The 24,297-nt window shown below is 45.1% G+C and overlaps 1 protein-coding gene across 1 annotated transcript in view; it reads right to left on the bottom strand.

Annotated features, from left to right (window-relative positions):
• Adam12 (ADAM metallopeptidase domain 12) overlaps positions 1–24,297 on the bottom strand; it is a 329,625-nt gene that overhangs the window by 43,765 nt on the left and 261,563 nt on the right. The window contains exon 13 of the mRNA XM_052174478.1: positions 1,896–2,073. Within this exon, the coding sequence (XP_052030438.1) occupies positions 1,896–2,073 (178 nt within the window). The remainder of the gene's footprint in view (positions 1–1,895; positions 2,074–24,297) is intronic.

The following is a 24,297-nucleotide window of genomic DNA, read 5'->3' as shown; positions in this document are numbered from 1 at the left end:
CATTGAAGGCAGACGGGTGAATGGTTGCCAGTGGAGGAATTCCAAATCTCAGTCTTCATGATTCCATGAAGAACCATCAGATTTATCAGCATTAATAAATAATTATAAGGCACTCAGATCAAAGACAAACTGTCTTAAGTCAACATGGCCTCTCCTGAGAAATGTGGGTAATTTAAACTAATTGGGTTGTTTCTTTAAGCAATTAACAAGGCCTCCAAGGGACGTTTCCCCTTTGCACACACTATCCCACGATGGCTTCATTTTTTCCTCTGCTACTCCCAAAGCCATTCTGTAACGTTCTGTAATTAGGACTTGCTCCTAGCTAGCAGCGGCTCCCTGCTCACTATGAGCAAAATTAACCACTGCGGTGGATGCCGTGGACAAGGTCATTATCGCGGATAAGCTCTGAGTTTGTCAAGGACACAAAACTACCTCTATGTCTCCTCATGCCATCTGCTCACCCATTGCCCCCCACCCCCTGCACATTTTCTCTCTGTTCTTGTGAGAATAAAAACGTCCTGCTGGTGTGGAGCCTTCTGGGGGGACCTGGAGATGGGCTAACATGAAGATTCTATTATTTCTGGGATGGGCATGGAATATCTGAGGTGCTCTGGCTTCCTGTCCCAGCTTGGTTTCCTGGGGTTCTCCTTCCAAAGGAGACCTCTGAGAAGCTGTCTCCCACTCTGGCTTGCACAGGTTTCTCGTGGAAGGAGCACCAGCCTGTCTGCTCTACAAGTCTCTTGCTTTGGTTCACTCTGAATACAATCCCCTCTGAGCTCATGTAATGCTGGGAGGTGGCAGTGTTCTCTTTGCTGTCCTTTCTCGAGACTCTTTAGAGAATGGAAAGTGACTTTTGTGTTTCCTGTTGACCGGCTTCAACGTGGGCCTATACAATTAGGGAACTTCCCAGAGAGTGGCTGGAAAGCAGGGGCCAATAAGCCTGGAACAGGAGACGAACGCTTTTTCTTGATGCTTCTGAGAACTGACAGGCTGAGTGGCCGGAGCCTCTGGAGCCTCAGCTGTGCGTGCAGAGGAGACTTCCAAACAATCTCAGCCAGACAGAAAGCTCAGCTCAGCACTGCTTAGCCACACTCCCTTTTCACAGCAGGTTTTTCAGAGAGAAAGGCATGGTACTTACAGGCTCTTAGAAGCGAGGTGCCCAGGGCTTTGTTTTCCAAGAGTCTCTGAGATAAATGCTTTTTGTTACTCTCATTTCACCTGAGAACGGGCATCCTTCAATGGAGAAGGCACTCACCTATTAAAGCCAAGTGCTACAGTAGACTCCATTACACGGCTAATGTTACAAACAGCCACCAACTATGGGGTACTTCTTCAAGGTGGCCATATGGGATATCCTCACTACTAGATCATTTGCCCTCTTTTTCTCCCCCTAAGTGTGTGTGTGTGACAGACAGAGAGAGAGAGAGAGAGAGAGAGAGAGAGAGAGAGAGAGAGAGAGAGAGACAGAGACAGAGAGAGTATGTGTATGTGTGTGTGGTTTGTATGTAGGCCAGAGGTCAACTTCAGCTATCATTCCTCAGGTTCTGTCCTCTTTGTTGTTTTGGAATGGGAGGTCACTGAGGCCTCTAGGGCTCACCTATTAGATGAGGCTAAAAGGTCAGTGTGTTTTGAAGATCTGCCTATCTCTGCCAATCTCTGGTGCTGGGACTGCAGGCACACACTATCACACCCAGCTTTTCCATGTAGGCTTTGAGGAACTCAGGCTCTCCTGGTTGCTGGGCAAGCCCTTAAACAAGCCCTTAAACAAGTGAGCCACCTCTCCTGCCTCCTAGCACCAGTTTTTGGCTTGTTCATTTTGCTGCCTGAGCTGGCCCAAGCACCTCCATCCTCCCAGTCAGAGGCAAAGGCAGGTACCATGGAGAAAGACCCCTTACCTCCGGCTCTCCACAGTCACACTCTTCCCCCTCTTCCACATAGCCGTTTCCACACTTCCGGCCCCCAAAGGCCTGCTTGACCTCTGGTAGGTTGAAGAGGCACATCCCCATTCCCTTCTCCAGGCTAGCCTCCAGGTCCTTCCTGCTACAGCTGCTGAACACCATGGGGAATGGGAACCTGAGAAGGAAAGACTGCAGTGAGTCACACAGGCACCAGCAGCCATCCCTGCCTTCAAGTGCTATGACCTAGGTCGCCAGTACAGTAACATATGGATTCTCACAGCTTTTTCAATGAACAGGATTTGCTTACGATGGTCAAATGAAGCACTGTCAAATAGTCCTGGCATCCATTCCCATAGGATGAGGAAGAGGGCTTTATAAAAAACAAAGTGTTTATTTTTTGTTTTTTATTTTTGTTTGTTCATTTGTTTTTTTGTTTTTGTTTTTATTTTCAAGACAGGGTTTCTCTGTGTAGCCCTGGATGTCCTGGAACTCACTCTGTAGACCAGGCTGGCCTTGAACTCAGAAATCTGCCTGCCTCTGCTTCCCAAGTGCTGGGATTAAAGGCGTGTGCCACCACTGCCCAGCTGTTCATTTGTTTTTGATAATTTCACATCAGTAGCTTTAGACAGTCATACTGTATAGTGCTATTACTAGTTCTCCAGGGAGGTATTAGTTACCTTTTGACTACTGTGATAAAATACTATGACCAAGGCAACCTGTAAAGGAAATCATTTGATTGGGCTATGGTTTCAGAAGATCAGAGTCCATGATGGTGGACCAAAGGTGTGGTGGCAGGAACAGCTGGATCTCACATCTGCATCCACAAGCAGGAGGAAGAGAGAAGTGAGGAGGGGGAAGAGGAGAGGGAGAGAGGGGGGACAAGGAGGGAGGGAGGGAGGGAGGGAGGGAGGAGAGAGAGAGAGAGAGAGAGAGAGAGAGAGAGAGAGAGAGAGAGAGAGAGAGAGAGAGAGACAGGGGATGGCAAGAGTGTTTTGAAACCTCAAAGCCTGCTTCCAGTGACATACCTCTTCCAAACGAGCCCACACCTTCATCTTTCCCAAACAGTTCCACCAACTGAGGACCAAGTATACAAACTTATAAGCCTATTATAAGCCTATCATAGGCCATTCTCAATCACACCACCACAGAGGTGATGCTGTAGGAAATGAAGTCTTAGGGTCTAGAATTTATAACAAAGACCCATGTGGGGCAGTGGACTGTGAGAAGAAGCCTAGTAAGACTGAGCTAGGGCTTGAAGCCCCGGACCCAGAAGGGAGGGTAGGAGCTTTACCTGCTTCCAACTCCGAGCCCCGGTCATGTGGCCACAGAGAGAGAATTGTGGCCATCAGCTACATAGGGACAGCATCCACACGTCCCTCCTCATGTAGATGAGGCATCTCAGGCCAAGCCCATAGAAGCACTGATGTCAGACCCAATCCACCCCCAAACTGCATATAAGATCCTATCCAGAAGGGATAAAGATGTGTGAGGATTACTCCACTGTCTGAGAGCATTTGTCACAAGAGCTGTAACACTGACTGGGAAGAGAACATTCTCCCTACGTTTTCACCATCAGAAGCTCCCCTAGCAAGCATGCTCAGCTCAGCAGCAGCAGCAGCAGCAGCAGCAGCAGCAGCAGCAGCAGCAGCAGCAGCAGCAGCACTACCACCACCACCACCACCACTAGAGCAGCAGCAACAGTGACAGCAGCAGCAGCAGTGACAGCAGCAGCAGCAGCCCCAGAGGTGTCAGAGGCACTTCCCCCCTCCCTGCTTGTGCCTTTTCCCTTCACTTGAACTTTTGGCCCACCAGGCTGGGCCAAAGTTCTCCTCAGATAGTCTTTGGTACACAGACGGGCAGGCACATAGTAATGCCTTTATTGATACATACACAGAGGAAAATGGCACGCATGATGGTATGTATTGTTTCTATGTGTTCAGGGGCCATATGGTCTGTCCCACTATAGATTAGGTTGATATTGACATCTAGGCCCATGAAGACTGAGCCATTGTCTTTCTCTGACACAGCTCTAAGCAAATGGAGGCAGTCCAGAACATAGATCTTGGTCTCGTCTATACATTCCATGGCTGGAATGAATGTGGTGGAGTCTTTCACAAAGCGCTGGTTTCTTTCTGGGGTCTAGAAGAACTGCTCAGGCCTTTGGCCCCTGAGTGGACCATGTGACTAATTCTTGGCAGTAGCCTGTGAGCAGGAGTGATGTTGGCTCTGTGGTGCTAAATTGACTATTCCTTTCTTGAGTCTTTCTTTCCCTTTTTCTCAAGCGACCAGGAACTGGAGGAGCTTGATGTGGTATCTGGTCCTGACTCCCAGAATGAGAAAAGCACATTTCTAGAGAGTCACGGAGAACTGGGGACATTTTCCTAGAGTAGCCATTGCTATAGGTATGGTTTAGCGAGTCCCCCTAGGGGTTATTACATATACTGGTAGTAGCTCCAATGATCTGTTGCTGAGAGGTCAGGGGCCTTTCACAGGTAGTGCCTCCGGGAAGGTGGAATGCCACCACCAGAAGGGTTGGAACTCTGGAGAAACCCTGACTAGAATGAGACATCAAAAGAACAAGCTTGGCTTGGAATCATTCTTGCTTCCATATCTTGCCACATGCTCCATTCCTTTTGCAAGCCCTTTGCCACTGTGATGCCTCTTGCCATGAGGACCCTATCAAGGACATAGATGTCAGCACCGTGCCTTTGAACAAACTCTAAACCGTAGGCATACGCATCAGCAACATTCTGTGATAGCAACAGAAAACAGACTAATACAGTTGTCCCAATACAAAGTACACCATTCTTTCTTAAAAATGCATTTTCTAATCTCTTGAGGGATTCAAGATGATGAGGATCAGCCTGCTAGAAAGCCAGGTTTTATGACTTAGTGAGGAAGCAAGGCTACTGTCCAGCACGCCCCGGCATACCTCCCTATGGAGACATTTACAGGATGACGTTATAATTGGATTTCAGTCAGTTTGGCCAGGTCAACACATGCAACTACATCTCCCTAAATATGGCAGAGAAACTGCCACATCATGACTGAGTTTGGCAATAGTTTTTGGGCCTGAGGGTTCATGCAGCCAAGCTGATAACACCAGGCATTCCTCTGTACCTTCCCCTCCCCCTGCCTGCCTTCACTTTCAGGTTAATTGGAGTATAATTCAAACCACAAATAAACAAATGATAATGAGTCCTGCTTTCCCAGACAGGAAGACGGTAAGTTGAGACTGATGAACAGGGCTGTAACAAAGTTTCCTTTTGAATCTTTGTACTTTTCCTTGGCAGATAGATTAGTTTGCGATATCAAAATAATGCAGAAAAGCTCCTGTGAACAACAGAGTATAACATCTTCAATTTAGAAAGGTGTGGTGTGGCAGAGACCAGTATATTATTCGAGGTGCTGAAGGTGGTCCTTTGCAAAGGAGGCAGCTTAGCCAAGGACTAGGGCAGGCCTTCTCTTTTGTTTGAGAGCACCCATCCATGAGGCCCTTGGGGCCTGAACTTCATTCTCAGACATACACAGCTAGGTGCTATGGTAGCAGGCTGTGTCCAGATCCCTCCAGAAGAGGCCAGTCTCTGGAGAGTGCCCAGGTTAATTAGAAAAGATTCTGGGCCAAGTTGATGGGAAGGTCTGGCAATGGGGAGATGGCTCAGTAAAGTGCTCATAATGCAAATGTGAGGACCTCAGGTCAGACCCCCAGAACCCACATTCAGCAGTTTGTGTGTCTATACTCCCAGCACTCCTGTGATAAGAAGGGAGGCAGAGACAACAGAAGCCGCAGGAGCCTGTGGATCAGGTAGTCTGATGTATTCAATAGAAAGCAAGTGGTCTGTTTCAATCAAGGTGGCAGGTGAGGACCAGTTCTCAAGGGTATCCTCTGCCATGCCTGCATTGATGCCTTAGAGTGCCTCTGTTGGAACTGCAAAACAGCACTGCCCTCCTGAGATACCAGGTGAGGTTCTAGCAAAGATGCTGACTCTGAGGCTCAGTTACGCATATCACAGATCTGTCCCTTACCCTAAAGCATAGCATGCTGGCTAGATAAAACTCCCAAAGACTGCTGGCCATGGTCCTCAGTTCTTCCTCCTCCAACCTGGGGTCTTTTTTGGCGTTACATTCCTTCCCTTAGATAAGTTTTCCTTGATTTTTGGTACTGGGGTGGTAACTAGGGCCTCAGGCATACCAGGAAATTGCTCTAATCCTGAGTCACTTGATAGATAGCCCTGATACCCCCCTTGCCTATGATAACTCTTTGGATAACAAACAGGGATGGGGATGAGGGACATAAGCAAAGTGGATGCTCACTGAGCTAATACGGAGGGTAGGCCACCCCAAAAGAGAACTCACTATGAAGGGAGCAACTGAGCCCCTACAAAGGGCAAGATAAAGACAGTGTGGACACATCCTGGGAAGAGCTCACCATGGCATGGGCAGCAGTTAGGTGGAAATTCATCAGTAACACACCTCTAGAAGCAGCCCCTTCTCCAGAAGAGGATCCCTTGTCATTCACAGCCAAGGACTAAGTCCTGATATTCTGAGAAGACACCAGAGTGTCCTTACCCATGAAGCTTTGCCGGTCTGTTTTACAAAAACATTCTCTCATCTCTTCAGGCAGCAAAAATGGTAGCGACTGGCCTGCCAGAAACCCAGAAGGTTTTGACTTTGTGAGCAGGCAGGCTGTTGTCTAGCGCACTCCGCCTTACCTCCCCATGGAGACATTTACAGGATCATATTTTAATTGGCACACTCTTGATGGCACTTTCCTAAGAAACTCTAACCCTGATTTCCCAATTTTTAGCAAACTCCCTAGCCTAAGATACCAAGGTGCTCAGTGGAATGATGTTCAGTGCTAAGAAAGCATCAAAACTTAAAGCTAATGGACCCTGACTGCTACTCCCTACACAAAGGTTAGTAATCTGAAGTTATTTCAAGTCTCAAAAGAGTAGGGGAGAATAACAAAATCCAAATATCAGATTGTTTTCATTATAATACTATTCTGATCTCTATATATCATCAAAAAATATCAGAATACCTTTTATACCTCAAAAGGCCACTGGGTGCCTAGTGGCCAGAGCATATAGCCAAAGACTGCTGGTTCATGGAGTCATGAGTTCCTTCATTAGCATGAACAATGTGCCAAAGAACCCTGAGCCAGGCTTAGAATCTGCTCTCTGTGGCCATAGGCACCCGCTGCAGGGCCTGTGGCATGGCCACTGATGGAGGCTGTCATTCCAGGTTAGCTACACCAGGGAGGTGACATTGAGAACACTCACCAAGGCAGAGTGCATCACTCTGTCTCCTAGTCTGCTGCCCTAGAGTTTTCTATGATGGCAGAGCTCAGTGGATATGGGTGCTATCATCAAAACTCCCTGTTACTTGTTCACACATTTGAGAAGTAGTTTTTAAGACTCCATTGTACTCTAAGCTATGGAGGGTCCCAAGAGGATTCAGATATGGCCTGAATACCACCCACGGTCCCCAGGATTAGTGCTTGCTGATAACTTTTCCATCTGACTACCCAATGCCATGTGGGTAGTCTTTCAAACCATTTCCCTAAATCCTGTAGAATTCCCAGGAAATGATCCTAGAATTTTCAGGCCCACGGTACATTTTTTTTTTTTTTTTTTTTTTTTGTGGCACATATGTGGAGACAACAGGTTAATTATTCTTTTTTTTTTCTGTTACAGTATTAGTACTACAAGACAATAAATTCCTAAGGCTAGTCACTGAGTTAGATTTTGGCCTAATTGTTCATTCAAAACAATCTTAGGAGAGCAAAGGGATGATGGGCTTCTCTACTCAGGGGCTGACAGACTTTAGGTTTGAATAAGTCTTTTGATTCCAAGTTCCTGATTAAAAATGACCCTATTTCTTTCATTACTTAAGTCAGCATTGGATTACCTGTGATGAACAGCTGAAATGGAACAAGTGATCAGCATACACTTGATGCCCAAGCTTAGATGCTGGGGAACAACCTGCCTATACTCCAGCATATGCCTAGGCCAGTGGCTCTCAAAGTGTGGTCTAGGAGCAGAAGTGTCAATACTTTAACAGGGATGCAGATTCCAAGGCCTTGTACAGATTCACAGAGTAGGAGGGTCACAGGGAGGACCCTGACACCTGTGTGCTTCCAAGAGAGTAGCTTATTTGACTCAACATCCACAAGACATAAAATTTGCCTTTTAAGATTACATTGGCTGGATCAGGACCCTCTCCATACTTCTTCATGGGAGTCATTTGTTATGCGATTTGTGCCTTGGGTATTCAGAGCTTCTGGGCTAATTAATATCCACTTATCAGAGATTGCATTCCATGTGTATTCTTTTGTGATTGGGTTACCTCGCTTAGGATGATATTTTCCAGATCAAACAATTTGCCTAAAAATTTTGTGAATTCATTGTTTCTAATTGCTGAGTAGTATTCCATTGTGTAAATATACCACATTTTCTGTATCCATTCCTCCTCTGAGGGACATCTGGGTTCTTTCCAGCTTCTGGCTATTATAAATAAGGCTGCTATGAACATAATGGAACATGTGTCTTTATTGCATGCCGGGGAATCCTTTGGGTATATGCCCAGGAGAGGTATAGCAGGGTCCTCCGGAAGTGTTATGTCCAGTTTTCTGAGGAACCACCAGACTGATTTCCAAAGTGGTTGTACCATCTTACAGCCCCACCAGCAGTGGAGGAGTGTTCCTCTTTCTCCACATCCTCGCCAACACCTGCTGTTTCCTGAGTTTTTGACCTTAGCCATTCTGACTGGTGTAAGGTAAAATCTCAGGGTTGTTTTGATTTGCATTTCCCTAATGACTAATGATGTTGAGCATTTCTTAAGGTGCTTCTTGGCCATCTGAATTTCTTCAGGTGAAAATTCTTTGTTTAGATCTGTACCCCATTTTTAATAGGGTTATTTGGTTCCCTGGGGTCTAACTTCTTGAGTTCTTTGTATATATTGGATATTAGCCCTCTATCAGCTGTAGGGTTGGTGACTATCCTTTCCCAATTTGATGGTTGCAGTTTTGTCCTTTTAACAGTGTCCTTTGCCTTACAGAAACTTTGTGATTTTATGAGGTCCCATCTGTCAATTCTTGATCTTAGAGCATAAGCTATTGGTGTTCTGTTCAGGAACTTTTCCCCCGTGCCCATGTCCTCAAGGGTCTTCCCCAGTTTCTTTTCTATTAGTTTCAGTGTGTCTGGTTTTACATGGAGGTCCTTTATCCACTTGGAGTGAAGTTTAGTACATGGAGATAAGAATGGATCAATTCGAGTTCTTCTGCATGCTGACCTCCAATTGAACCAGCACCATTTGTTGAAAAGGCTATCTTTTTCCCACTGGATGTTTTCAGCTCCTTTGTCAAACATCAATTGATCTATCTATCTATCTATCTATCTATCTATCTATCTATCTATCTATCCTCTATAACACTTAGCCAACTGTGGTTTGTGTTTTCTTAGTTCTCCCAGGATTTTCCTATCATATCTACTGTTCATACACATTTTCTCTCTAATCCTTTAGAAGGGTTTGTCCAGTTCCATCCATTTGCCTAGGAAATTCATGAATTCATTGTCTTTAATTGCTGAATAGTACTCCATTGTGTATATATATACCACAGCAAGGTAACTCAATCACAAAAGAACACACATGGAATGCAGTCATTGATAAGTGGATATTAATTAGCCCTGAAGCTCTGAATACTGAAGATAAAATTAGCATATCAAATGATTCCCATGAAGAAGGAAGAAGAGGGCCCTAATCCTGGAAAGGCTTGATCCAGCATAGTAGGGAAGTATCAGGACAGAGAAAAGGGAGGGGGAAAGACAGGAGAATGGATGGAGAGAAGAGGACTTATGGAACATATGGGGGGGGGGACTGGGAAAGGGGAAGGCTTCTAGAATGTAAACAAAGAATATAGAAAATAAATTTAAAAAAAAGATTACATTGGCTGTGCTGGAGAGATGGCTCAGTGGTTAAGAGCACTGACTGCTCTTCCAGAGGTCCTGAGTTCAATTCCCAGTAACCACACAGTGGCTCACAACCATCTATAATGAGATCTAAAGGCATCTTCTGGTGTGTCTGAAGGCAGCTACAGTATACTCACATAAAATAAATAAATAAATCTTAAAAAATGTTACACTGGCCTCTGATCATGTCTGTGAGATATTATTTTGATTAATGATTCCTGTGGGAAGTCTCAGCCCACTGTGGGCAGCACCATCCCTAGAAAGGTGGACCTGAGCTTTATGAGAAAGGTAGCTGATTGGGAGTCAGTAATTAGTGCTCCTTTGTGGTTCCTGTCTTGACTTCACTCAAATGATGGACTATTATCTGTAAACACAAAATAAAACAAACTTCCTTTTCCTCAATTGGTTTTGGTCAAGAGTGTTTAATAACAACAGAAAAATAATAAGAACCATCACTCATCACTTAAACCTAGGCCTGTGAAGTAGTCACTTCAGTTCACTGCATGGAGGATGAACCACACACTATGTCCCCTTGTGTGACTGGTTCTTTTCTGTAGCATAGTGCTTCAAGGTTCATCCCTATTGCAGCATGCATCAGTCTAACATCTCTTTCTATGACTCAAAGATTGTTCCATGTTAAGATGTCACTATATGTGGTTAACACTAGCTGAGCCCGGATATGACAGGTCAAGCTTGAGAACTCTTTACCTAAGATTCAGGTCTTAAGGATAATGAATGGAGCAACTTGCATTGTCTCCGACACACCAAGTAGGCTCCTCAGAGGGCGTCTTGTATATACTTTGCTTAGACGCCATTCTGGTGTCATTTTCTGAGAAGCATTGTGCAGCATTTGGAAAACCTAAACTTGGTTTTGGGCATAAACTCAAAGTTCCCTAAGCTTTTGCCTGTCTCTTTATAACAAACCTGAATCAGGAATGTGTTTGTAAATACTAAGAACTGCAGTAACATTGACATGGTTAAGTACATTTGGAAGGTAGAAGCAGGTGGATCTTTGTGAGTTCGAGGCCAACCTGGTTTATACAGTAAGTTCCAGGACAGCCAAGGCTCCATGGAGAGACCCTGTCTCAAAAACAAAACATAATGGAACGTCAGTGATTCATGAGTCCTTGATCGGCACACAAATTAGGCAAGGCAGTGTTGGGAACAGAGAGATGCTTTCTTCCACTTGCTTCCTGGGGCAGCATCCCAATTCTGCTTTCCTTTCCTAACTTGTACTTTTGCTTTCTTACTCACTAGCCTATTTCTTGGTCTTCCATGAAGAGAGGACCAAATTGGGCTCTACTGTTTTTCATGAGATCAAAGATCTTGCTCAGTCCGTGCATGGTATGCTTTTAAGAATACAAGTTTTTTTTCCCTATAGTCCTTGGCAAGCTCATCACAGTACACCATTTAATACATTTAATAAACTATCCCCAATATGCCAGATCAGCAGCTAATTGAACTGACATATAGCAATGGCAGATTTGGGTAAAGCAATAAAAGTGGAGAATTACTCAGAAAAGAAGCCATTTCCCATGCTCCTGTCCCCAGGCACAAGAACACTTTAAAATAATTGCACCTGAGACCCAGAAAAGAAAGCTGCTTTCAGTTCCATGCAGAGAATTTATCTCAGGCACCACCATCATCCCGCTGTGGTTCCTGCTCAGATATGGCCTCTTGTTAGACACATTCACCCTTTTCTCTAATATTTAACTGCTAGGGACACTTGGGGCCAACTTACCACACTGAATGTAAGGTTAGTCATAAAAAGAGAATGAAATAGAAAGGAGGGTGATTTTCAGGGAAATAAAACCCTACTACTTAAAAAAAAAAAAAAGAAGAAGCCACTTAGGGCTTCCCACTCTACGGGCAGGCACGACTTAATATCCAGCTGTCCAGCTGTCTCCACACTGCGAAGAAAACATGATTAGGGACAACTTTTACTTTGAAAATCTGTAGTTAGAAAGGCCTTCTCTTGTTCAAGCCTATTGTACATTTCATAGTTGTAGACTTGGGGTGACTCATGCTGAGTCAATTTATCAACCCTGACAGAAGTCTGGAGTTATCTGCTTAATGAAAGCTCTCTGGGAACCCTTAGGAGACAACTACTTTTCCAGTAAAAATTAGGCCTCCAGGCCAGTCTTTCGGGGGGAGGTTAGACACAGGAGCTGAAGGTTTCACGGTTTCCTAAGGCTCTGTTGCTTCCCTGGCAATTTGGTCCAGTCTCCCAGTCCATTACTTCAGCTCGGAGCTTCACCAGTGATGAGGGAAGAGAAAGGGACCTTTACAGGCCCTGAATGAGCACAGATTAGATACCATATGACTGTGTGATGGAGAAAGCTAGCTTTGAGCAAATGGGGGTGGGAAGCCATCCATGTTTATCTCTTTAAGTTGACTGAAAAAAATACTATAAGAAAACAGATAGTGCTCTACATGATAGAGGACTTCATTTGCCCAATAATTAAAGCCAATGATTGGCAAGTAAGACCTCAAAAATTAAAAAAGCTCCTGTAAAAGCAAAGAAAGAATCAAGAGGAAGCCCACAGAACGGGAGAGAATCTTTGTCAGTTATCCATCTGACAGAGGATTAATATCTACAACATATAAAGACCTCAGAAAACAAAGATTCAAATTCCCCACCCTGACCCCAACTCATTCAAACAATTGGGCTACAGATCTGAACAAAGAATTCTCAAAGAAAGAAATATCTTCAAGAATGTTAATTGTCCTTAACAATTAGGGAACTAGAAATCAAAACAACGTAGAGAATTCATCTTACCCTAGTCAGAATGGTAACGATCAATGAAATAACCAACAATAAAGGTTTAAGAGTATGTGGGGGAGGGGGACGCTCATATACTGTTGGTATTTGCCACTCTGTAAATCAATGCAGAAAACTCTCAAAAAGCTAAAAATAAGTCTACCAATGAGCCAGCTATACCACTCCTTGTCATATGTTCAAAGGACTCAACGGCCTATCTCACAGACAATTGCTCTGCCATGTTCATTGACACTCTCCTCACAAGAGATAGGGCATGGAAGCAAACAAAATACCCTTCAGTTGACAACTGGATAATGAAAATGTGGTACATAGAAAATATGGGTACTATTCAGGTGTAAGAAACAAATGAAAACATCAACTTTGCAGGTGAATAGATGGAATTATAGAGGATCATATTGGGTGAAGTAAGCCAGGCCCAGAAAGACAACTATCACACACTTTCTCTTATCTATGGTTCCTAGCTATGGGACTTCAGATGGGAGTACATAGCATGAAGCGGCTGAAGAAACCAGGCAAGTAAAGGAAGCCCCCTCTCTCCCTCTCTCCCTCTCTCCCTCTCTCCCTCTCTCCCTCTCTCCCTCTCTCCCTCTCTCCCTCTCTCCCTCTCTTAATCTCTGTGTGTGTGTGTATGTATATATGTATGTATGTATGTATATATGTATGTATGTATGTGTAAGTAATATTTAGGGGAATGGCAGGTTAACAAGAAATTTGAAATAGAAATGGGTAAAATCGGGGTACTTTAACTCAAGAAAGGAAGGATGTCAATACAAAGGGAGGTAGGGAGAGGAGGTAAATTAACACTGAGATGCCTGAAAACTCCATAAAGGAATCATCATGTTATTATTTACCTAAAACTGTGTTCATGGAAAACTATGTGTACACATGTATATATGCATGTATGTGTGTATGTATGTATGTATATATATATATATATATATATATATATATATATATATCATATAGTTTAAATGAAGTAATCTCACTTCGGCTGACAAAGCTCCCCCCAATAACCATACATGAATAAAATCCTCAATACCTTCCTTTCAAGTTGTTGGTCAGGGTAGTCCAAGACTCCTCAAGCAATGAGGGCTTCTTCTATTGTCCTTAATTGCCTCCCAGAGGTTGAAGGCAAGTTCCTATTGTTGAAGACACCATTCACTTCAGACCCCAAATCCTACTTTTGACACAAGACTCAGAGGACCCAAGCTGGACCTGACTTGAGAGCCTCCTCCCTAAAGACTAGTTTCATAGTAGTAGAAGGTGCTGTGCACCTTGCAAAGGAGGGAGGCAACCAATGGTCTACTCAGCTGTGATGGCTATAAACTATGATAACCAGCATGATAACCCCATGACTGCAATGGTGGTGCTCACATCTTGGCAGTAACATTTCTCTGACTGGACTTAGGGTCTGTTCACAAAGGGCGGTATTTGTACTGGAAGCCTAGCCAACTATTTGGGGCTAGTGAGGTCATGGACCTTGAAGGGGATACCATAACTGCCACTCTGTTAAAACAGTATACAATTCCTAACTGCATTCTAAATGCTTGCCCTTACACACACAGATCAGTGTAGCTCTTACCTCTCATCAAAGACATTTCTCTTTGCAACAGATGGGGACCATTATCGAAGCCATGACTGGTCAAAAGGCAGAGTACAAGCGATCATAGGGCTCCCAGACCCAACACAACTCCTGCACCCTGGGTTCTGGGAACATTTCAGAAGAGGGGGACAGGGAGATTGTAAGAGTCAGAGGACCGGAAAATCATCTGTGAGACTATGTCTCCTAGAAACAACAGAGAAGCTACATCCACGATACCTCAATAATGTGGCTGCCTCACTAAGACCCAAACAAGGTTGTTAAAGTCAACATACTAACACTAAAGGGGGAAATCTCAAGGGGATCCACTTCTAGATGAACAGCCAAGGAATGTTGAGCATGGGAAAAATAGTCTTCTCCAGAAAGGCCTATATCAAACACAAAACCCCAGACCAGAAAACCCAACAATTACAACCAAACTCCAAAGTCACATGTCCACTGAAGAGAAATGACATCACCATAAAGGGCTACTCAACAGCTCCTAGAAAATAGGATGCTGGGAGCTTCCTACTGACTTTTTATTTGCAAACTGAGATGGAAGCCACAGCACAGCAGATCTGGTATGTTCTTCCTCTGGGGGGGGGGTGTTGAATGGAACAGGCAAGGGGGAAGCAAACGGGGATGAGAGTGTCAGGGTACTTGTCTGTCAGTGCTACGTTGAACCTCAGTTTTATATCTATAGAGGGGGGCTCATCACCTCCCACTCTAAGTATGAGGCCAATAGAACTTCAACCAAATCATCCAAAGTTTTAGGAGTAATCTCCCAGTATCCTGAGATGTTAATTCACCTTAGGGAAAGATGTCTCTGACTGCCTCACTCATTCTTGGGTTTAGAAACATTCAAACATGGTACAGAATTCATCATAACTATGGCTAGAATACAGCAACCTGTCATAACTGTGGCCAGAATACAACCTGCAAAGCCAAATGAGGAAGAGTTACACGTAATCTCTCAGTTTAGTCCATACTGGATAACAAAAAGACTTCTGGGTTTAAAAGGCAAACAGGAACAGGACTTAGAAGCATAACCCACCATCCATCCATCCATCCATCCATCCATCCATCATCCATCCATCCATCCACAGACCAGGTAGAGGAACACACTGTTTAGAAGGCGGCAACCAGCCTTCCCTGGTTTTCAATTCCCTACAGCTTTATGCACACTTCCCCTAGGGCTCAACTTCCAGGAGCAAGACCCTCAAGATCATGCTTTTTCCAGGCATCGAGCTCAGCTTGGACCACACTCAGATAATGTGCAAAGGCAGACTTTTAAGAAACAGCTCAGTCCTTTGAAATGTGAAACCTGTCCTATGCTATCCTCATGGAAGAACGGGCTTTGCATTCACTCTGACTGACTTCTTTTCCTAGGTCAAGGTTAGGTCCTCCTACAGTGAGAAAGTACCAGAAGTCACCACTGGGGTGGCTTTACCTCAGTCAGCTTTTAAACCCCAGATTCCAGGGCCAGTGTAAGAAGAGCCTTCAGGTCTTTTGCAACTGAACCTCTGCATAAAATCTTTTCATCTCCAGGCACAGAACTCAGGTGCAACCAAGTGGGCCCTTGAGTTGAGCTGGCTGGTGATGTTGGCACTCCTGATCGATTGCCCTTGCTTCATTCAGCAGTCTGATGGGGTCATCATGTAAACTTATGGGTTTATACTTAAGGGGCTTAGAAATGTTGACAATAGCCACCATTTGTTTAATAAACCACCTCCCCCTGATAATCCATGAGTCAAATTTTATCACTGTGGCTTTTCAGTGGAGGAAACTGGAGTTCAGAGAGGTGAGGAGCCTTACTGGGACTGAAGGGATGCAGAGCTGGGACTGAACGCAGGGTTTTTGAACAGAAGCCTGCCATCTTCTTCATTTTCTAGGCCTGAAAAAACTGTCAGGAGCTTCTTCCCCCAACCCCAGGCACAAGCCATGAGGCTCTTCAGACAGGGCCTGGCACAAGGGGCGGGGTGGAGGGGGCACGTGCACGTACTATTTGTAGAAAGTAGCAGTCACCTGAGTACCTTGGGGCTCCTAGGAGCCAGAAAAGTAAAGCTGAGTCCTGGGGTCCTCTCCAGTTCCAAAATGCACCTCGAAGCACTTGCCTGAAGGTCTTTGGTGTGATGGAGAACAAGGGTCAGTACACCTGGGTTCATCTGAACTAGACTGTGATTCATTCCATCTTGAATTAGCTTCCCACAGGACAGCCTGATCACTCCAGATCAGGGGGAGGCATGTACTGAGCCCATTCTGTCACCTGATGGTATATGGGCCTGGACACCAAGAACACTGGCTCAGAGGATGGACCAGACCTTAGTGAAGACCATGGGAATGTATCTTTTTATTCTTGCAAGAACAGCAGTGACTTCATCAGAACTGATGCTGACCCAGTCAGTGGGCCTGCTAGATGGGATGCCTAAGGTTCAGGGAGATGCAGGCTGGGGTGAAGACTCTAGAATGTCCTCACCTTGGTAGGACGTGGCTGTGCTTAATAGAAAGCACCTGGGGCACAGAAGGAATCCATCTTCTGGACATTATTGTTCATGGAGCTAAACATGTGAGCTCTGACCGATGTTTCCTCCTCACTGGAACCTAATTAAAGTGGGGATCTGATTCCCCAGGAATTTGAATAGAGGGACATGAACTGATCTGCGGTGAGTTGAGTTGTGCACAGGAGGCTTCTGGATGCTGCCACTGTCGGCTTCTCACTTCCACATGGAGTAGATGTTCCCTCCAGAAGTGAGGTCCTGAAAGCCGAGGACCCAGTGGCAGGGAACGCAGTGTTCAGACAGAAAGGACCTCTGCTCTCTGTTGGTTCAGCAGAGGCTCTGTGTCAGATGAGCGGCTTAACGTGTGGTTAAATGGAAGCTGCTGCTGGTGGGGCTCTCCAGGGCTGGGTGCTGATGGATATGAACAGGTGCTGTGCTTAATGAGGGACGATTTATACGCCTCATGGAACAGACCCCTTTCTGCTGCTGGGGCAGACACACCTGCACTTACCACGCTTCTCAGGAGAAAGGTGCTTCTTGTCAGACCATGCTAGGTAAAGCAGCCATAACAGAACTCTAAACCCCCAGCTATGGCCGAAACCAGCACACATCCTGTCCTGGTCCCACTGGCTGTCTCTTGCATGGGTTCCCACCAGGGAGTACAGGAATGGTGAGAGACTGTCTCTTTCATTCCCAAGTGCCACTAGCTTGAGGCCCCAAAGCTTGCTGGTACCTGGTGAAGGGCAAAGGACTGGGCTTGGAGCCAGGAGCTTGAGCCTGTGTCCTCCCTGACCTGCAGTCTTCCCATTCATCAGAGGGAGCTGAGTGTGTCTGTGGTCTCAGGGCTGCGACAAGCAGCATGAGGAAGATGCCAGAGTTCCTTGTGCTATGGAGTGAGGTTTAGTGGGGGTGATGGGGGTTTTGTTCATAAGTCCTAGAACTATTAAATTGTACATTTTTTTGGTGGCATACCTCCAAGAAAAGTCCCACTAGGAAGACCCCACATTTGCAAAGCAAATTTCTCTCATCTCCTTGATCTCCGTGGAGAGCATGGAGAATAGCAACAGGCTTGGCCTTCTCTTCCTGGGTGTTTATTCAGCTCCTACTTTTAGCTTGTGAGTTTTTCTACTGATTGTATCGAGTCTTGTAAGCCATTATAATTCTGCTGTATAAAGATGTGGTGCACACAGAAAAGGAAAACAGAGGTTGTACAAATGCTAAATTTGATAAAACGATGATGGTCATACCATTTTCCCTCTAGAGCTTTAGTCATTAAAATAGGAAACAAATGATTGTGTAGTAATTGCCACTTATCCATTCATCTACACATGCAATCATTATGTCACCTACCCATCATCATCCATCCATCTATCCATCAACCTGTCAATCCAAATATCAATTCATTCCCCCATCTGCCCAACCATCCACAAATCCCCAACCCACCCATCTTTTCCCCATCTCTCCAATCCCCTACCCATCTATTCATCTACCCACTATTCAACTATCCATTCACTCACCCATTCACCTATCTACCCATATCCACCATCCCTACCCACCCATTCTCTCCCTACTCACCCATCCACTCATCTATGCATTAGTTTATATCTATGCACTTACCTCTGACCCATCAATCCTCTCCCCAAGACCCTCACCCTGTCATCCAGGAAACAGTAGTTCTAGTACATGATGGGTGATATTCAGGTGCTGAGGATGATTCAGCAATGGAAAAAACAAATGTCTGAGATTATGGAGCACAACATGGTTCCTTCTGGATAGCACAGTTGCAGAGAGGCCCAGGAGTTACCTTTGCCTTCATATAAAAGCCTTTTTACCACTTTCTAGAAAGTGGAAGAAGCCATGTGGGGTTCATGCTTGGGAGGGGATGGAGCCAGGGAGAATGGCAGCTAGAATGCCTTTACAAATAAAGAGCTGGATTAAAGAGGTCATGACAGGCAAGAGTTATCTGCTGCAGTGACACCATTTGAAGAAGGTTTGTAGACCTAACCAGTTTCAAACAGGGCTGTCTTCTGCTTCCCAAAATTTTCATAGGGATACTTTATCCTGAGAAGAGTCGTTGTCCTTACACAAAGTCCAAATATGGATGTGACTACATTCATGTGGCAAAAATATTAGGAGGTGACTCAGCTTTAGATTCCTGGGCTTCTGCTTTGATGATACAGAAACTTGGTGGCTCGTTAAGACTTCTGAGTGCTAGTTCTCCTAGTCCTAAAACGGACATACTTGTGTCCAAGTCTTCCCTGACCCAGGACAGCATAAGTGCCTCCATATATCTATGGAGGTATATGACAAACTTCCTGTGTCATCTACCCTGGGCTGGATACTCAAGGGACAGTGCTTATACAGTGTCCAGTCTGAGAGAAAAGGACATTCTGCTAAGCCCTGTATACATATAATACAGTATTTGAAGTCTGCACTAACTGCAGACAACCCTTTTTATTTTCCAGGAAGCTATATCTACTTACCCAGACAGCAAACAGGAGCATGCTGTACACTAATGAGGTCTTCCCAATGTGCTTATCCCCCCCCCCAGGCCATGTCCCCCTAAGCTAAAATCAGGATGGAGCTGACTCAAGGATGCCAACTGGATAATGAAATTGATTTGGCCAGTCATATTTCATCATCCTGGAGTCCTCCTTTTATTATTAAGGCTCTCCCTTTCCCCTTTCCCTTGGATAAAGATTTCCATCATTTATCCCAACGCTTTGAGAAAAAAAAACAATGAAGATTTTATAAAACTTTTCAGTGAGAACCACCCACCCCCACAGCCCTGTCATCCTCAAGTGAGATGATTCAGAGACATAAGAGCCTTCAGCTCCATCTTTGCAAATCCCTCCATGTCGAGTGTTCTGTGATCTTACACAGCTGTTCAGAATTCGGAAGGGGGTAGGTTTTGATGGGGTGTCTATTCTATGTCGATGATTCTTGGACTCTGGTACTTCTTATCAGCCTCTGGGAACTTTCACAGGAAACCACTATTCATTCCATCCCCTTGGCATGCATTTGCAGGCAAATCCTTCAAAGCGAAATTTCCTAGCTTGGGATGAGCTGGCAATGCTCAGGAGAGGACAGCCTCACTTCTGCTCAATCCCCTGAAGGCTCTCATGCTGACCTTTGCTCCCCATGCAGTCTCAGCTGGCCCCCTTTCAACTCTGGCTCCCTGTACATGGGAAGATTTGGGATTGGGTTGGAAGATTTCTCTGCCTCTTAGAGCAGTGGTTCTCAGTCTGTAAGTTGCAACTCCCACCAGTTCTCCTGCATATCAGATATTTACATTAATGATCGATAACAGTAGCAAAATTACCATTGTGAAGTAGCAATGAAATAATCTTATGGTTGAGTGGGAACTGTGGTAAAGGGTCACAGCATTAGGATGGTTAAGAAGCACTGTTGTAGAGGGACTTACAAGTACCTACTGATGGATGCTTGTGGTACATAGGTGTACTCAGACAAGTAGATAATGGGCTCAGAAGTGAGATACCCCTCACCCATGCCTACAGAATCTTCTATCAGAACTCTGCTTCTTCCAACTTGTCACCTCCAGATCCCTTGCCTGTCTCCCTACTACCATGAATGTTCTATGAAATGTGAGTCAATACATTTCACAATGAGTGTGCATGCCATGTGTGTGTATGGGGGCACAGAGGTCAACACTGGGTATTTTTCTCAGTCTCCAGTGTACTTTATAGTACCTTTCACTGAGCCTGGGCTTGCTAATTGGCCAGACTGGCTAGAAATCACCAGAATCTCCCTGGCACTAGGATTATAGGACCCGGATACTATACCCAGCTTTGTAAGAGGGTGCTGGGGAGCTGAACTCACCCAGCATAGGATTACAGGTCTCTAGGCCTGTGCTCAGCTTTATAACTGGGTTTTGTAGAACCAAGCTCAGGTCCTCAGTGCTTGTGCATCAAATACTTGACTGAGCCGTCTCCCCAGCATATGTTAATTACAAATAATAGACTTCATTATGACATTTTTATGACATTTTCTTTTCTTTCCTTTCCTTTTCTTCCCCCCCCCCCTCTTTCTCTCTCTCTCTGTGTATATGAGAGAAAGAGAGACAGGGACAGAGACAGAGACAGAGACAGGGTTTTCCTGTGTAATAGCCCTGCCTATCCTGGAGCTGCCTATGTAGATCAGGTTAGCCTTGAACTGGGAGATCCTCCTTCCTCTGCCTCCCAAGTACTGATATTAAAGGCATGTGCCAGCACTACCCAACTCATTAGGACATTTTCATATGTGTACATATGTTGATCATATTTACCCCCTTCATCTTCTACCCCTACAACTTGCCCAGTTCCTTCCTTGTCCCAAGTAGCCCATTTTGGCCTTGAATGTTTTCTTTTTGTTGTTGTTGTTTAGTGACCCGGTGAGTTTCATTAGGGTGGTTTGTGGGGGCGTGAGTGAAGGCTTGTTTATATCAAGGACATCTTATCAGTAGATGTACCCCTAATGAGAATGCCTTTCTTTCCTGAATCAACCTCATTAACTACTTAGATAAAACGCCACGGGAGGGGTGGGGTCCTGTGAGCCTCTTTTTATTCCATGTATAGGATGTTACCGGATTCTACATGGCGCAGATGCAGTGCAGGCGATCACAGCTACTGTGAGTTCAAGAGTGAAAGAACCAAGCCGTGCTCAGCCGTCAGCGATCTTTACCACTCCCCAGCTTCCTTCTGCTCATTCAGTTCTTTCTGCTTCGTACTCATTGGTGTTCCCTGAGCCTCGGGGGGGAGGGGCGGATGTACACGACCCAGTTATGGCTGAGCATTAAACAGTCACTTATCTCAGCACTTTGACCAGCTAGGAGACTCCAGCCTGCAGGAGTCTTGTTGGCTGGTTTTCTCATCTGTTTCCACCACAATGAAAGAAATCCCCCTTGGTTTCCCCATCACTTGGGGCTTTGGTGATTAATTTACCCACTTGCTTGGGAAGTTGCTCTCCATCTGAGAAAATTAAAAACACCACTCTCAGGACAGGAATGTGGGATCATAATGGGAACCAAACAGATATGAGTCTGTCCTGTTATGGGTGTATATTCAACATTCATCAAAAGAGCACAATGGGTGGCCTATTCTGGTGCATTCCTCTCAGACAGCCTAAGTGCCCAGCTCCCAATTTCCACAAAAATGAGAGGAACCAGCAACTCTATTTTTGAATGTAAATCTTAATTTCCCCCACTGTAGCAAGTTATATTTACTATCATACTAATTCTACAAATGTTCTTGGTACTCCTCTATCCTAATTCCCACTAATGTGCTCCAGGCAATTCCACCCAACCTAGAAGACTGAGAACTTCAAGGAGCTCCTTAATGGATGGACACTGTTGAGTTTAACTCCCACACAAACCTCTAGACACCGCATGCATCTAAGAGTGATATCTAAGGCAGGGCTTAAATGCTTAGTCTCAAGACAGAAAAGACACACACTCAGGGGTTCCAGATAATTAATGAGACATGCCGTAGGGAAACCTCCTCCTGCCAGTGCTGCTGTGTGCAAGGAGATCAGCACCCTGGGCTGCACAGGATTCTGCTCCTTGCTTGTGTTTGCAGGCCTTCCAGTCCCATTTGTATGGGGTGAGGGTCAGGCCATGATTTTAGAGTTGGGATACAGGAATAGTGTGTAAGGGGAAAATCAGGTTCTCTATAGGATAAACCCTTTAGTCCATTTCTGATATTTGTTTTTTTTTTAATTCTATCCCTTACTGTCAAATCTGATATTAATCTCTCTCTCTTTCTGGGTCTCCTTCAGGCTCAGACTTAATTAACCAGCATTTTTTGACACCAGCCACCCATGGGTCAATCAGCAGGGAGGAAAAAGTCAAGAAGAAGGCTAGTGTTTGGATCAGTTTAAAATCAGTCACAGTAACCAGAAGTCTTACCTACTGACAGTGGGAATTCTGAAAAAGATCCAACTTCTGTGCTTGCTGTCTCTGTGAGCTAAAGGACACTAATACTCCGTTGTCTTTGGAGAGTGATTTATAATTTATAGAGGAGCATGATCTCATTCAATCCACTCCCCCTCCTCTCCCAGGGACCCCATGAGGCAAGGGAACCACCACTATGAGATAATGCTGGAGCAGCCTGGGAAATTCCACGGATTTCCCATGATGGATGACGGGGGATTGTCTGGGCCCCTTGGCTCCCCCCCTCACTATGGGCTTTTGTGATTAATTCATCCACTTGCTTAGGAGGTTTCTCTCCATTTGAGAAAATTAAAAACACCACTCTCTGAACAGGGATGTGGGATCATAAATGGGAACCAAATAGAAAAAGATTTACACAAAAACACAAGCTCAGCAAAAGGGAAAACTCTGACATTGCTAATAAGGAATAAATCAAATAAAGGCTATTAGCAAGCGCCTGGTATGGGGGAAGACTTCAAAATGTTTTGTTGAGCTCTTAACAATGTCATTTCTACCTGAAGTGTTCAGATAGCTCTAGGGTAAGTCAGCCTGCACTATTCAGCACTGCTGTGGACACCTGCCAGCAAGAAAGACCTCACACAAAACCCCAAGAGTGCTAGAGACCATGCCTGCAGATGTCTATAATCTTTAGGGCTGTAGGGTCTTCCTCAAACAGTGCTCCCTATTCAAGAGAATAAGTGGGTGGCTGGCTGGGAGGCAGAAAAGACATAACAGATGGACTTAGGTATTTTGCTAACAAGGCTCAGAAAGGCCCAGGACTTGTTCCTCTGCCTGTGGGCATGAGAACAATTGGGTCTAGTAGGTCAGACCTGGGATAACATACGATTTCTTCAACCAACCCAGAGAGCTCTATCTGGACTCTCTTCCATTTTCTCTTATCAAAAGTTAAAAGGTACTGGGAGTGTTGGCTGGCCACATGGTCGGTTGGACGGTGGGGATCCTTTCTGGAGGTGTGTGGGCAGATGTATTGGTGTCTGTGGGATAATCAGGGGGATGAAACAGAGAGAGCATATGTCCTCCAAATGAGTTCACCAACAATGAGAAGAGACAAAGATCTCCTTGCTGCAAGTCATCGCCTACTAGTCCCATTCTGAGCCACTCAGGGCGTGCTACTGGAGGGAAGCTAGCTCTGTCTAGGCTTCCTGTAAAGTGAGGCAGAAGGTGCACGTAGGCCTTAAGACCAACCTCACACCCTAAGTGGCGGCTCCTTTCTCTAAGTGTTCAGCTGGCTCTTCCCCACTGTTTGGATTTGTATATAGAGAGCATTATGTGTTAGGGTGGCCAGCCTTCCCTTCAGATATCAATACTCATTAGTCTCTAGCAGGCACATCTAACCCTTTGACACTGTGACATGATGCCATCTGTAAAGTTGGCACTTGAGGATGGTGCCATTGAGTCGTAAAAATAAAACTGCAAAAGAAGTATCTTGTGTTTTGAGTGGGTGTACAATTTTGTGTTGAGCCAAACTCATCTCTATTTTAGGTTGCATGTAGCCTGTGTGCCAAGGGTGGGCCATGCTTACAGCTCCCTGACAGTGTTGCTTTAAACTAGTCTCACTTTCAGTCAGGTTCTTGGTTCCTGTCATCACTAAACAAGGCCTCCGTGACTCCACTGAGTTATGCT

This window comes from Apodemus sylvaticus, chromosome 1, assembly GCF_947179515.1.
Source record: "Apodemus sylvaticus chromosome 1, mApoSyl1.1, whole genome shotgun sequence".
Lineage (NCBI taxonomy): Eukaryota > Metazoa > Chordata > Mammalia > Rodentia > Muridae > Apodemus > Apodemus sylvaticus.
The sequence above is the reverse complement of the archived record's forward strand: the minus strand, read 5'-3'. Positions and strand labels throughout refer to the sequence as shown.